Source organism: Aotus nancymaae, unplaced genomic scaffold, assembly GCF_030222135.1.
Source record: "Aotus nancymaae isolate 86718 unplaced genomic scaffold, 86718_ANA_hifiasm-v0.15.2.pri h1tg000014l, whole genome shotgun sequence".
NCBI lineage: Eukaryota > Metazoa > Chordata > Mammalia > Primates > Aotidae > Aotus > Aotus nancymaae.
This window is the reverse complement of record NW_026988425.1, coordinates 71,982,334-71,998,022: the sequence shown is the minus strand read 5'-3', so window position 1 is coordinate 71,998,022 and position 15,689 is coordinate 71,982,334. Positions and strand designations below refer to the sequence as shown.

General features: G+C 35.0%; 1 protein-coding gene across 12 annotated transcripts in view; it reads right to left on the bottom strand.

Moving 5' to 3' along the window:
• TENT2 (terminal nucleotidyltransferase 2) overlaps nt 1-15,689 on the bottom strand; it is a 78,630-nt gene that overhangs the window by 14,511 nt on the left and 48,430 nt on the right. For all 12 annotated transcript variants that reach the window (XR_010342605.1, XM_064376078.1, XM_064376077.1 and 9 more), the window contains exon 12: nt 12,504-12,547. Coding sequence is in view for 11 of the 12 variants with exons in the window: in XM_064376078.1 (XP_064232148.1) it covers nt 12,504-12,547 (44 nt within the window). In the remaining variant the exon portion in view is untranslated. The remainder of the gene's footprint in view (nt 1-12,503; nt 12,548-15,689) is intronic.

The window sequence follows — 15,689 nt, the reverse complement described above, 5'->3', positions numbered from 1 at the left end:
AAAACAAAAATATCTCCTCCCTTGTTCCACTACCTATAACCCGATCAATAATTGTTAACTACCAAGAAATGATTACCTTTCTCTCAGAATAATTCTATTCCAACCAAATTCATAAAGTGGACACTCCTCAACTTGGGACTTTCCCTTACATTTCTAACAGCTGTAGTACTAATTCCATTTTAAGATTCAAGTAGAAATTGTAATTGTCTAAAGGAGGACAGGGTAGGAAAGAAACCTCAATTAGTAAAGACTAAAGTCAAAAGGAACAGCAGATGCAGTGCCTCTATTCCCCTTTGACTCTTGTTAGGTATAAAATTGAACTTAGGGCAACAATATTTAAAATCATAAAATTTAAATGTTATTTTCAGGCAAATCAAACAAAAGGTAAAATGTAGACCAAATAAGCAGCTCACTATTTAATAGCTTCTGCTCTAAAAGCTTCTTACTAATTTTGATTCCTAGCATCAAGCACAATTAGCATTCAATTTATGAACTAAATATGCTAAAATAGAAGTCACTTTCTTATCTGAAGTTTAAAAATGTTTGTACCTCCTTTAAAATTTTTATTTTGTTCAATAATTTAAAGAAAAAGGTCAGCAATTATGACATTAAGAACTGAAGAGCCGTGAGATCCACTCCATTAAAATGATGAATGACCTCAGACCAACAAATTGGCCAGTCTTGTCTTAGCGCCACTGTTCTTTTTCATGGTCATGCACAAAAAGGGTCAGGTCATGCTTACTGAGGGAGAACTGAAACAGAAATCCGAACCAAAACTGAAAAAGATTCCATATGAAGTTTAAGGTGGTTTCTTCCAGTTCTGTGAAGAAGGTCATTGGTAGCTTGATGGGGATACTGTTGAATCTGTAAATTACTTTGGGCAGTATGGTCATTTTCAGGAATCAAAAGAGAGCCTGCATAGCCAAGTCAATTCTAAGCAAAAAGAACAAAGCGGGAGGCATCACACTACCAGACTTCAAACTATACTACAAGGCTACAGTAATCAAAACAGCATGGTACTGGTACCAAAACAGAGATATAGACCAATGGAACAGAACAGAGGCTTCGGAGGCAACACAACACATCTACAACCATCTGATCTTTGACAACTCTGACAAAAACAAGCAATGGGGAAAGGAGTCCCTGTTTAATAAATGGCGTTGGGAAAACTGGCTAGCCATGTGCAGAAAGCACAAACTGGACCCCTTCCTGACACCTTGCACTAAAATTAACTCCAGATGGATTAAAGACTTAAACATAAGACCTAACACCATAAAAACCCTAGAAGAAAATCTAGGCAAAACCATTCAGGACATAGGTGTAGGCAAGGACTTCATGATCAAAACAACAAAAGCATTGGCAACAAAAGCCAAAATAGACAAATGGGACCTAATCAAACTCCACAGCTTCTGCATGGCAAAAGAAACAGTCATTAGAGTGAATCGGCAACCAACAGAATGGGAAAAAATTTTTGCAGTCTACCCATCTGACAAAGGGCTGATATCCAGAATCTACAAAGAACTAAAACAGATTTACAAGAAAAAAACAAGCCCATTCAAAAGTGGGCAAAGGATATGAACAGACATTTTACAAAAGAAGACATACACGAGGCCAACAAACATATGAAAAAATGTTCATCATCACTGGTCATTAGAGAAATGCAAATCAAAACTACATTGAGATACCATCTCACGCCAGTTAGAATGGCGATCATTAAAAAATCTGGAGACAACAGATGCTGGAGAGGATGTAGAGAAATAGAAACACTTTTACACTGTTGGTGGGAGTGTAAATTAGTTCCACCATTGTGGAAGACAGTGTGGCGATTCCTCAAGGACCTAGAAATAGAAATTCCATTTGACCCAGCAATCCCATTACTGGGTATATATCCAAAGGATTATAAATTGTTCTACTATAAGGACATATGCACATGAATGTTCATTGCAGCACTGTTTACAACAGCAAAGACTTGAAACCAACCCAAATGCCCATTGATGACAGACTGGACAGGGAAAATGTGGCACATATACACCATGGAATATTATGCAGCCATCAAAAACAATGAGTTCGTGTCCTTTGTAGGGACATGGATGAACCTGGAAACAATCATTCTCAGCAAACTTACCCAAGAACAGAAAATCAAACACCGCATGTTCTCACTCATAGGCGGGTGTTGAACAATGAGAACACATGGACACAGGGAGGGGAGCACTACATACTGGGGTCTGTCGGGGGGAAATAGGGGAGGGATAGCAAGGGGTGGGGAGTTGGGGAGAGAGAGCATGGGGGGAAATGCCAGATATAGGTGATGGGGAGGAAGACAGCAAATCACACTGCCATGAGTGTACCTATGCAACAATCTTGCATGTCCTTCACATGTACCCCAAAGCCTAAAATGCAATTTAAAAAAAAAGTAAAAATTAAAAAAAAAAAAACAAAAACTGAAAAAGATGAGGACACCTAAAAGCAGCTACAAGTAAATAGTAATTCCATCTATCCTTAAGAAATCCCCTAAGCCAGGCATGGTGGGTCAAGCCTGTAATTCCAGCACTTTGGGAGACCAAGGCAGAAGGATCAGTCTTTGGACAATTAAGCACTTTCTGAAATAAGTTAGACTGGCTACACTTCTATTTGGAAACCGTTGTTTAAAATGACGTAAGGCTTAAGTGAAAAATGATCACTTTCCATCTCCAGGCAAAAAAAGAAATTTAGGTTATTATTAAATAAAATAAATAAAGTATAATTTCCTAACAATATGAATCATGAAATCCATGAGCCCAGGGGTTTAAAATCAGCTTAGGCAATACAGTGAGACCCTATCTCTACAAAAATTAGAAAGATTAGCTGGGCCTGGTGGAGCATACGTGTCATCCCAGATACTCAGAAGGCTGAGCCTGGGAGGGCTCATCATTGTACCACTGCACTCCAATTTGGGCAAGACCTTGTCTTAAAAAAAGAAAAGAAAAGAAAAGGAATACCCAGTTTTTAGTGATCATTCACACTACAGAAAGAAGGATTCTTTGCTTTAAAATTTCAATGAAGAATTTCTTTAAGGCTGGGCACGGTGGCTCACGCCTGTAATCCCAGCCCTTTGGGAGGCCAAGGCAGGTGGATCCCTTGGGGTCAGGAGTTCGAGATCAGCCTAGCCAACATGGTGAAACCATGTTTCTACTAAAAATACAAAAATTAGCTGGGCGTGGTGGCGGGCACCTGTAATCCCAGCTACTCAGGAGGCTGAGGCAGGACAATCGCTTGAACCCGGGAGGTAGAGGTTGTAGTGAACTGAGTCCACGCCACTGCACTCCAGCCCAGCCTGGGTGACAGAACAAGATTCCATCTCCCTCCCAAAAAAAGAATTTCTTTAAAAGGGAGCTTCCTTACTATAGTTACGTGTTTAAGAAAAATACATGCTACTTCAGATAGTTGGACAAGGGGGTTCCGAATTTAAACTAGTATTTTAGAAAGTACATAAAGAGCAACCCAAAATTCAAAGAGAAAGAAAGCAGCCGTAAAATTACAAACTAAGTCCATAGAATAGCAGTTAAACTGATAACATCCATTTTTTTAATAAATACATTTTTGGGTTACAAATATTTACTGTTGCTTGTGTACCTATATAGACGGAAGATTTATTAAATATTTTAGGTTGGTATCTTATTCTGAACCTCTAATAATCAAATGTATGACCTATTAATTCCTGAAAACATTTTCCAAATGATTTTTAAATGTTGATCCTTTAGAAGACATGTAATCTTTCATTTCTCTTCAAGTTAAAAAAAAAATTAAATGGAAAACCCCTTGAACATCTGAGCAGTCTCACCGCTTCTGTTCACAGAACTGTCTAAAAAAGTGGCAAAAATATCTTTTGCCAGATTCCACCATTTTTTCTGAGACTGTCCCATAATATCTTATTTGATCTTCAAAAGTCTGAAATTTCGACAATTAAGCACTTTCTGGAATAAGTTAGACTGGCTAACCTTCTATTTGGAAACTGTTCTTTGAAATGATGAAAAGTTTAAATCAAAGATGATCACTTTCCATCTCCAGGTAAACAGAAATTTAGGTTATTAAAAGAGATTAAGCATAATTGCCTAACAATATGAATTATGAGATCCTAGAAATATATGTTAAGGTTACAAGGAAAAGAAAAACTGATAGAGAATACTTCTGCCTGAAAAGAAGTACAGCTAAGTGATATCTTGAAGTTTCTGCAAAGCTATCTTAATTGCAGGCAGATCACCACTGAGAAGGGAATACCTCTTCCTGAAAAGAAAAACTAAGTGATATCTTGAAGTTTCTGCAAAGCTATCTTAATTGCAGGCGGGTCGCCATTAATCTGGTGATGTATGTTAAAGACTGATCATAAAATTTCTTTTAACTATATCTGACTTCAGTAGATTTTAAAAGTTTTGAAATCAACATAAGTATCTAAAATAAAGTAGAAGTCCTATAATGAAGTGGCTAAGAGCATGAGCTTTGAAGTCAGAAGGATATGAAGCATTACCCTTCTATTAGCTGCATGAATTTAATCCAGTTACCTAGCTTTCCTCAGCTTTGCCATTTATAATATAAGGAAAGGGAAAATATTCAGATGTTTTAAGGATTTATTAACTGTTTAGTATATGTCACGTTTCATTATTATTGCACATTTATACAATGCAGTGTGGTTACCTCTTGAAACTTTTCATGTATTATTTTCAAATTAACTTTCCTGTGTTTTCAAAATTCAAGTAATGTCAACTTTAAACCAATGTTTTATAACCATTAAAAAAATAAATCTCCACCAAAATTAAAAAAAAAATTTTTTTTTTTGAGACAGACTCTCACTCTGTTGCACAGGCTGGAGTGCAGTGGTGTGATCTCGGCTCACTGCAACCTCTGTCTCCTGGGTTCAAGCAATTCTCCTGCTACAGCCTCCTGAGTAGCTGGGACTACAGAAGCAACATGGTGAAACCCTGTCTCTACTAAAAAATACAAAAATCACGCCCAGCTAACTTTTGTATTTTTAGTAGAGACAGGGTTTCACCATGTTGGCGAGGATGGTCTTGATCTACTGACTTCTTGATCCACCCGCCTTGGCCTCCCAAAGTGCTGGATTACAGGCGTGAGCCATTGCACCCGGCCAAATCTTTTCAAAGGTATTCATTTATAGCCTGTTTCAGGTAATTGATCAATGCCTTCGTCATGTTAGGTCAATTTTTAAAAAGAAAAAAGTTGTTATACATATGTGTGTACAGTTGTCCCTTGGTATTCCCAAGTGACTGGTTCCAGAGCTCCAGAGGATGCTCAAGTCCCTTATATGAAATGGTGAAGTATTTACTTATAACCTAGGTACATCCTCCCATATATTTTAAATCATCTCTAGATTACTTATAATACCTAATACAATGTAAACTCCCACTAAACAGTTATACTATGTTTTTTATTTGTATTATTTTTTATTTTTCCTGAATATTTTTTAGTGTGGTCGGTTAAATCCATGGATGAGTAACTCACAGATATAGATGGCCAACTATATATATACAGGAACACCTCATTTTGTTGTGCTTCACTTTACTGTACAAATTGAAGGTTTACAGCAACACTGCTGCATCTGGCAAGTCTATCAGCAGTGCCATTTTTCCAGCAGCATGTGCTCACTTCAGGTCTCCATGTTCCATTCTGGTAATTCTCATATTTCAAACTTTTTCATTATTATTGTATGTTATGGTGATCTGTTAACAGTAATCTTGATGTTACTACTGTAACTGTTTGGGTGTACCACAAATGGTATCCACATAAGACTGCAAACTTAATCAATAAATGTCATGTTTATTCTGACTGTTCCACTGACGGGCAATTCCCCTGTCTCTTTCCCCTTCCTTGGCCCTCCCTATTCGCTGAGACTCAACAATACTGAAATTAGGCCAATTAATAACCCTACACTGGGCCTCCAAGTGAAAGGAAGAGTCACACATCTCACTTTAAATGAAAAGCAAGAAATGACTACACTTAGTGAGGAAGTCATGTTGAAAGTCAACACAAGCCAAAAAGTGGGCCTCTTGCACCAATGACAGCCAGGCTCTGAATGCAAAGGAAATTGAGGGAAATTAAAAGTACTACCCCAGTGAACACATCAATGATTAAAAAAAAAAAAAAAAGGAAAACAGCCTTATTGCTGATATGGACAAAGTTTTATTGGTCTGGATAGATCAAACCAGTCACAATATTCATTTAAGCCAAAACCTAACCAGAACAAGGCCCTAACTCTCTTCCATTCTATGAAGGATGAGAGAGGTGAGGAAGCTGCAAAAGAAAAGTTGGAAAGTAGCAGAGGCTAGTTATGAGGTTTAAGGAAAGATGCTATTTACATAACATAAAATCACAAAGTGAAGCAGCAAGTGCTCATGGAGAAGCTATAGCAAGTTATCCAGAAGTTATCTAGCAAAGATAATGTGGCTACACTGAACAACAGATGAATGTAGCTACACTAAACAGCAGATTTTTCTGTGTAGATGAAACAGCCTTCTATTAGAAGATGCTATCTAGAATCTTCATAGCTACAGAGGAGACATCAATGCCTGGCTTCAACGTTTCAAAGGACAAGCTGGTGACTTTAAGTTGAAGCCAATGTTAATTTACCATGCCAAAATCCCAGGGCCCTTAAGAATTATGCTAAATTTACTCTGCCAGTTCTCTATAAATGGAACAATAAAGCCTCAATGACAACACATCTCTTTACAGCATGGTACACTATTTTAAGCCCACTGTTGAGACCTACTACTACTGCTCATTGACAATGCACTTAATCACTGAAGAGCTCTGATGGAGATGTACAAAAAGATTAATGTTTTCATGCCTGCTAACACAACATCTATTCCACCAATGGATCAAGGAGTAATTTTCATTTTCCAGTCTCATTATTTAAGACATACATTTCACAAGGCTATAACTACCATGGATAGTGATTCTGCTGACGGATCTGGACAAAGTACATTGAAAACCTTCTGGAAAGGAGTCACCATTCTAGATATCATTAAGAACATTCATGATTCATGGGAGGTCAAAATATCAACATTAACAGAAGTTTTAGAAGAAGTTAATTCCAACCTTTTTAGATGACTTTGGGAGATTAAGACTTCAGTGGAGAAAGTAACTGCAGTTGTGGTAAAGCAGCAAGAGAATTAGAATTAGCAGTGGAACCTAAAGATATTACTGAATTGCTGCAATTTCACGATAAAACTTTAACAGATGAAGTTCTTCTGCTTCTTATGGATGGGCAAAGAAAAGCAGTTTCTTGAGATAGAATCTACTCCTGGTGAAGATGCTGTGAATCTTGTTGAAATGACAACAAAATACCAGTATTGCCTGGATCAACCATATAACTTTTCTAAGACTTAGTTTTTTCATTAGTGAAAGAGGGATAATAGTTTCAAGTGTGTAAACAAAGGATTTAGAACATTACATAAACTTAGCTGGTAAAGTAGAGGCAAGGTTTGAGAGGATTGACTTCAATTTTGAAGGAAGTTCTACTATAAGTAAAATGCTAGCAAAGACCATCATACACTATAGAGAAATCTTTTGCTAAGAGTCAATCAATGTGGGAAATTTTACCACTGCCTTATTTTCAGAAATTGCCATGACCACCCCAACCTTCAGCAACCACCACCTTGATCAGTCAGGAGCCATCAATATCAAAGCAAGAATCTCCACAACTCCTGCTGAAAGCTCAGCCCATCATTAGCATTTTGTAGCAATAAAGTATTTTTAAACAAAGGTATGTACATTTTTTAGACATAATGTTATTACACACTTAACAGACTACAAGATAGTGTAAACATAACTTTTACATGTACTGGGAAACCAAAAAATTTATGTGACTCACTTTATTGTAGTGGCCTGGAACCAAATCTACAATACCTCAAAGGTATGTCTGCACAGGCTACAAACTTATACAGCATGTTATTGTGCTGAATACTGTAGGCAACTGTTACATAGTAAGTATGTGTATATATAAACATATCTAAAAATAGAAAAGGTACACTAAAAATATGGTATAAAAGATAAAAAAACAGTATACCCTTACCATAAATGGAGCTTGCAGAAGTAGAAGTTGCTGGGTGAGTCAGTGAATGAGAAGTGAGTGAATGTAAAGGCCCAGAACATTACTATAAACTACTGTAGACTTCACAAATACTGTACACTTAGGCTACCCTAAGTTTATTTTAAAATTTTTCTTTCTTCAATAATAAACCTTAGCTTTCTTTATTTTAAAAACTTTTTTGAGACAGAGTCTCACAATGTTGCCTGGGCTGGAATGCAATGGTACATTCTTGTTTCACCGCAACCTCTGCCTTCCAGGTTCACGCAATTCTCCTGCCTCGGCCTCCCAAGAAGCTGGGATTACAGGCACACGCCACCACACTCAGCTAATTTTTTGTATTTTTAGTAGAGACAGGATTTCACTATGTTGGCCAGACTGGTCTTGAACTCCTGACCTTGTGATCTACCGCCTCAGCCTCCAAAAGTGCTGGGAATACAGGCATGAGCCACCATGCCCTGCCTATTTTTAAAACCTTTTAACTTTTAGGCTGTTCTGTAACAACACAGCTTAAAACACAAACACACTGTGAAATGATACAAAAATATTTTCTTTCTTTATATCCTTATTCTATAAGCTTTTTTTCTATTTTAAATTTTTTTTCCTTAAACTTTTTTGTTCAAAACAAAAGCACAAACATACAAATCAGCCTAGGCCTACACAGTATCAGGATCATCACTATCACTGTCTTCCACCTCCACATCTTGTCCCAGTCTTTGGGAACAATAGCATGCACAAAGTTGCCATTTCCTTTAATAACAATGACTTCTTCTGGAATATCTCTTGAAAGACCTACCTGAGGCCACTTTATAGTTAGCTTGTTTTTTAAATAAGCATAATGAGCACACTCTGAAATAATGATAAAAGGTATAGTACAACAAAACCAAGTGACAGGAATTTTTCAGCTCTATTCCCATCTTATGAGACGACTATCATGTATGTGGTCTGTCATGAACCAAAACATCATCATGCAGCACATTACTGTATATGTATAATTTAAGGTGTTTTTAACATAACTACACAGAAAAGCTCTACATTCTCAGAATTCTTTATTTCCATACTATTAAAAAGAAGAGCGTTATTTTCTTGCAACTCTATTTTGTTAACATAAATGTTTTCCTAGAGTATGAAGATACTTTTAGGGAAGGAAACAAATAGCTAAAAATACAAGTTGTATTGATAAATCTACCTAGCATAAATTTAAGTTACCTTATAATAATATGCTTGCATTAAAATAAAGATCCTTTCATAAGCTTAATCTGTTTATATATTTAACTTTCTCAGCTTCATTTATTTAACTGAATAGCAAATACTCTGCCCTCTATCAGTTATGTTGTTTTTAAGTCAATAAGAATTTAGTAATAATCAGTAATTCTATACTATAATATAGTTTTTAGAGATGTCGATAGCCTTCTATCCCTTTCATATCATAAGAATTGAAATATACTAATTTTAAAAATATTTAAAATAATTTATTATAAATTTTGAAAATACGAAAATTACTAAAAAGCATAGTATATTGAGTAAGAAATTTATTCCATTCCAAAATTGTTCTCTTATTTTAAAAACAAAACCCTATTTTATATTAGAGAAGCTTGAAATTTAAAGAACCCTGTGGTCTCCTTTGTAAAGTAACCAAGTTGTTTTTTTGTTTTTGTTATAAATTAAAATGGTAAGTCAGTCTCAAACTTATTTATACAAGCTGAAATTCTGCCATAACTGCCGTCATTAAACAAAGGTATATCTGTATAGGAACAATCAGATGTATACAAATAAAATGTAATAAGCAACAGAAATTAGATAAAATGTTAAGTGAATGCTACTGTAATTTTCCCTCCCCCAAGAAACAGTACAATGGAAAAATTATTAGTACCACTTGGATCAATCATGTAACATTTCTAAAACAATTTCTTCATTGGTGAAAGAAGGATAATACCTTGCAAGTTTATTTGTTCAAGACTTTTCAAATTGTATATAAAATGTACAGTGTACTGACATGTAATAGATACTAAATAAACGATGGTTATTATTAATAGGAAACGAGCTGATTTGTCTGTTCCATCAGACGGACCTTTAAAAATGTTTCTGTTGACCAGAACAAAAAACAAAGCAAAACAAAACCAAAAAATCTTGTGTAAGAGGAGGTAGTAAGTCCCTATCCATGTAAACATCAATCTTAGAGTAAAGGTAAATTATTTAAATATTTATGGTGGCAATGTAACCATATGTGAATGCAAATTAGGAGATTCCTAATCTGGCAGGTCTTGCTATTAGTAATTTTTAAGGCCTTGGGGCTAAATCTATTTCCCCATTACAGGTATAGAAATAAACTTAGAAGCAAAACAGATGGAGAGCGTAGGGCCAGAGGTAGTGGATATGAACAGAAGTCAGGACTCTGTCATGGGAGAAAGCTAGATAATAAGAAAAACACAGAAGTGAAAATGGGACCATTAGTAAGAACCTGAGTATTATAAAAGCATTACCTCTGGCCCCAACCACAGTACACTGATATTTCGCCAGTCTCCTGTATTAGTAAAAAGGGCTTCATGTAGCATAGAGTTTTAAGTGAGATAGCTGCAGAAGCATTTTTCAATATACAATAATAAACTATTTTAGGGATAAGTTTAAATATCAGATCCTTTGCTAAAGAACATATGCAGCTCTTTCTATACTGACACCTGGGTCTTAAAGCAAGATAAGGTTGAGTCAATAAAATGAAATATGACCTTTCAGGATGAACTAAAGAGTCAGTACTTTATGGAGAGAGGAAAACATTCAAAATTAAGGCCAATAGGCTGTGTGTAGTGGCTCATGCCTGTAACCCCAGCACTTTGGGAGGCCAAGGCAGGAGGATCACTTGAGGCCAGGAATTTGAGACCAGCCTGGGCATCACAGCAAGACCATCTCTACAAAAAATATAAATACACAGAAATATTAACAAGAATAAGGCCAAAAATTCAAGTGACTTCTATTTCTGTACTTGGATTCTTTCTCATGTTTAAGAGAGCATAAAGACTAATCCTTAGATATACTGGAAACTCATGATAATAATTCTTCATTATAGCAGAAGGATTGGGGAGGAATAACATTAGGAGAAATACCTAATGTAGGTGACGGGGGTATGGATGCAACAAACCACCACAGCATGTGTATACCTATGTAACAATCCTACATGATCTGCACATGTACCCCAGAACTTGAAGTATAATAATAATAAAAAAAAGGAAGCTGAGATAGCAAGATTATAAAAGGCTCTTGTTATAGTCTCTTCTAGTAGATGACCTTCCACAAAATGGGAGATCTGCACTATAGTAAGGCTTTATTAAAATGACCCTTTATTATCTGGCAACTTGCATGTGTGCATTACAATAGTAACGTATGTTCAAAACCAAGAACATCAGCTCTTCTCAATTATCAGATATTAAACTATATTTCATTGATGTTCCACGTCAAGCAAATTTGTTTTATTTTGTGTGACAAAATAAATAGGTTTTTGAAAATTAATCTTCTAGGCTGGTTATACTTCCCTTTGTAAGATGACCATTTAGTAAGTTTAGAAGGCATCTCTTCTTGTAAGTATATGAAACCAACATGTAAAAATTATGTGGTTTCAGATTAGTCAAACATTCTAAACAATTAGCTTAAATATATTTCCAAATAAACCCAGGAAAAACAATGACTATGGAGGAAAACACTAATGGTAGGACTATAAAACAAAGAAACAGAGAATCTTGGAGAAAGAACACAGGAAAACTGAAAAAGAAACACAAGGATTCGTATAGATTATGAATACGTATATAACCTATGTGTCTCTAAACTCAAACTAAGTATATACTAGATTTTTTTCTAGTAGTAGCACTTCATTTCTTGAATATTTCCAATTAATGTCAGCAGGATTCATAGTATTACACAGACAAGAATAGTGTACTAATATTACCTGTTTTAGTTTATTACTTGGCAAGATCAAATTAAAGATAAAAAGATTATCTAATTGTTCAACTTCTTTTCCCCATGCTTTTCAAAGTTAAATATACTGGGCTAAAAAATGTCTGAGTTACTAACTAAAGAAATGCTGTGAAGCTGTATTTTAAAATAGTAGGAATAAAACTAGAATAAGGCCAAATGGGTCTTAACCAACTGAGGATATTTAATATCCATTAGCGATAATCTTGAGCATCATGCAAAACAAATTCCACCATTAACACAACTGACCAGTCTGCCAATAACAAAATAACGTATGAGAGTTTTCTGAAAAAGTATATGAAACATTTTAAATGTTCTCCTGGTAAATGCCTTAGTCTATATAGAAAACGTTATCATGTACTTTGCCTTACTACTTTTATAGTTACATTAATACTACTTATAATAGTTCTACATACACTTGACATAAAATGTATTATAATAATTTATAAGAAACACTTACTGGGTAAATTTTTTGGAGGGATGGAAGGATGGGTTCAGGTAGGGCTATAAAAAGAAAAAGTTTAAAGCTTCCGTGATTCACATGATTCATTTTACAATGCAATAATTTGTCAGCTACATCCCAGGTATGAGACTATAAGGGTTTATGCTAAAACTCAACAGTTTTCAAATATTTCATGAAATTAATTCTGATCCATAAAAGTTTGTATTTAAAACATATGTAAGTTGAAAAATTAAGGTTTTATTAATACACTATATATATATCCCTATGTAAACCAACATTCCTCACATGGTTTTAGAATAACAGGCTATCAATAAAGGGACACATGTAATTTGTCCAACATCAGACATACACACAAAATAACCAAGACAAGGATTGCTCTACAGATACTGAATGGACATTATTAAGATGGATGTAGCAATCAAAAACTGTAATTTTTTAAATATAGCTCAGTGACACTAGGAGAGAAAAACAGTTTAACTGCCCCTTTATTATATAATTTCCACTAACAATACCAAAATTGAAATTGTTCCAGGAAACCGATATATTACAAACAACAACAAAAAATCAAACTGAAAAAAAAATCTTTAACCTCATTACTACATTTTTTAAAGAATGCTCAGCAAAAGTTAAAAATCTAAGTACATATAGCAGATTAGAAACCTAATCTGCTATAAAATAAAATTTCATACAAATAAATCATTATCCTCATGTTACTACCATATTTTTATCATCCTTCACCATTCAATCATTTTAAATAAATTCAGTCTCACTAAATGCATTAACAGTAATTTTACATTGTTTTAATATGAAAAAAATATAAAAAGGCAAAGTGCCTAATATTCATAATATAAGAAATAACTGTACAACGGTGTCTAATATTCATAATATAAGAAATAACTGTAAAATATAATGTCATGAGTATGGTAAAATACAAGTAATCCATTTTCAAATTTAAGAATTAGAAAGTATTTAAGAATTAGGAATACACTATGTATAACTTAACTATACAAACTTAGTAACAAAGCATATTAACTCACTTTCAATGTGTGATTTAGCAAAAATTTAAAAACATGTCTTCTGAAATATATTAATGTACATATAATGAACCATTATGACCAACTTACATGGTTTCCAACTATAATTACAAGGGTATAAATTTTTACTACATAGTACAAAGTAGGATGCTTTATTTAAATTTCCCTTCTGTATCACATTTCATCGCCAAGTTGAAGACTGGTATAAATAAAATTCCATAATATATCTGCATGTTCTCAGTATACAACTGAGAATATTAGTAGAAAAAACTCAATCATTACTTACCAGACTCACTCTTAGGAAGTGAGGATACATATATATTCCTTTCCCCTAAGAGGCATTCAAACACTTAACATTCTAGAAGACCTGCCAAGTAAACTCAAACCCCACTCACTTTAATTCTAATGTCTCTAGATATATAACACTTTTTAATGGCTTTCTAATAATTTTGGTTATAATACGGAAGTCAAATTGGAAAATCTTATAAGAAATTAGTTTACTTTAAAACTTATATTCCTTTCCCATTGAATATCCTAATATACTATAAGTATAATAAAACAAAGGATAAAGAAAAGATTACAGAGAATTAGAATAAGGCCGGGCGAAGTGGTTCACATGAGTAATCACAGCACTTTGGGAGGCCGAGGTGGGTGGATCACGAGGTTAGGAGTTCAAGATCAGCATGACCAACAAGGTGAAACCCTGTCTCTACAAAAAATACAAAAATTTTCTGGGCATGGTGGCGCACACCTGTAATCCCAGCTACTCAGGAGGCTGACGCAGGAGAATCTCTTGAACCCAGGAGGCGGAGGTTGCAGTGAGCCAAGATCGTGTCATTGCACTGCAGCCTGGGCAACAGAGCAAGACTCTGTCTCAAAAAAAAACAAGAGAATTAGAATAAAGAGACTTTATCTCATTCTGGTACTATAACTAGAATGCTAGGAGAGAAAAACAAATACTAGCCACTGGTTGAGGATCTTTCAATGGACAAAAGAGCTTTTAGAACTCAGCAATTTAGAAGATTTTGGAGGCAGTATCATTAAGTAAATTATTTATCTTATGACATTAGAAGATTTATAAACACTAGGCATTAGAGAAGCAATTAGTGTACCGCAGCAGTTATTTATTAGCAATATCCTGATATTAGTTTCAATGAGTATACTAAGTATACTCATTGAGACTAACAGTTTTTAAAATGTGTATCTTACTCCAAAACAACATAAATTCTGGAAAAATCTAATCTATAATATCTATTTTAACTTCAGAATTTTGGACTACAAGTCATCCATTAAATTTTTCTCTCAAAAGCAAACTAAAAACAAAACAAAAGCTCATTATTAGAGTACATGATTAATAGGTAATGCCTTGAATATAGCTAATCTGCAAGATTTTACTTTGCCTGTAGCTTACATGACAGCTTGCTGGGAGGGGCCCCACAAATTTATACCTACAAACTTTCCATACAGATATATCAAAAATTTAAATTTTAAATAGCAGATCTCCAATTGTACTAAGAATCATTAATTTTGAAAATACAAGGACAATTTTATTTACTTATTTTTTTTTTTTTTTTTTGAGACAGGGTCTCATTCTGTCACCCAGACTGGAGTACGGTGGCACGATCTCAGCTCACTGCAGCCTCCACTTTCCAGATTCAAGCAATCCTTTTGCCTCAGCCACCCCACTAGCTGGGATTACAAGTGTACACCACCACATCCGGCTAATTTTTGTATTTTAGTAGAGATGGGGTTTTGCCATGTTGCTCAATAAGGACAATTTTAAAATGCCTACCAGAAAGCTCAGTGCCTAGGAATATGGTAAACATTCCATGAATATTCATTAATGTTATTATTTCTAGTCAATTGATGATCTTACCTTTTTCATTAATTTTTTTTTTTGAGATGGAGTTTCCCTCTCATTGCCCAGGCTGGAGTGCAATGACGTGATCTAGGCTCACTGCAACCTCCACCTCCTGGATTCAAGTGATTTGACTGCCTCAGCCTCCCAAATAGCTGGGATTACAGGTGCACACCACCACGCCTGACTAATTTTGTATTTTTAGTAGACATGGGGTTTCACCATGTTGGTAAGGATGGTCTCGAACTCCTGACCTCAACTGATCCACCTGCTTTGGCCTCCCAAAGTGCT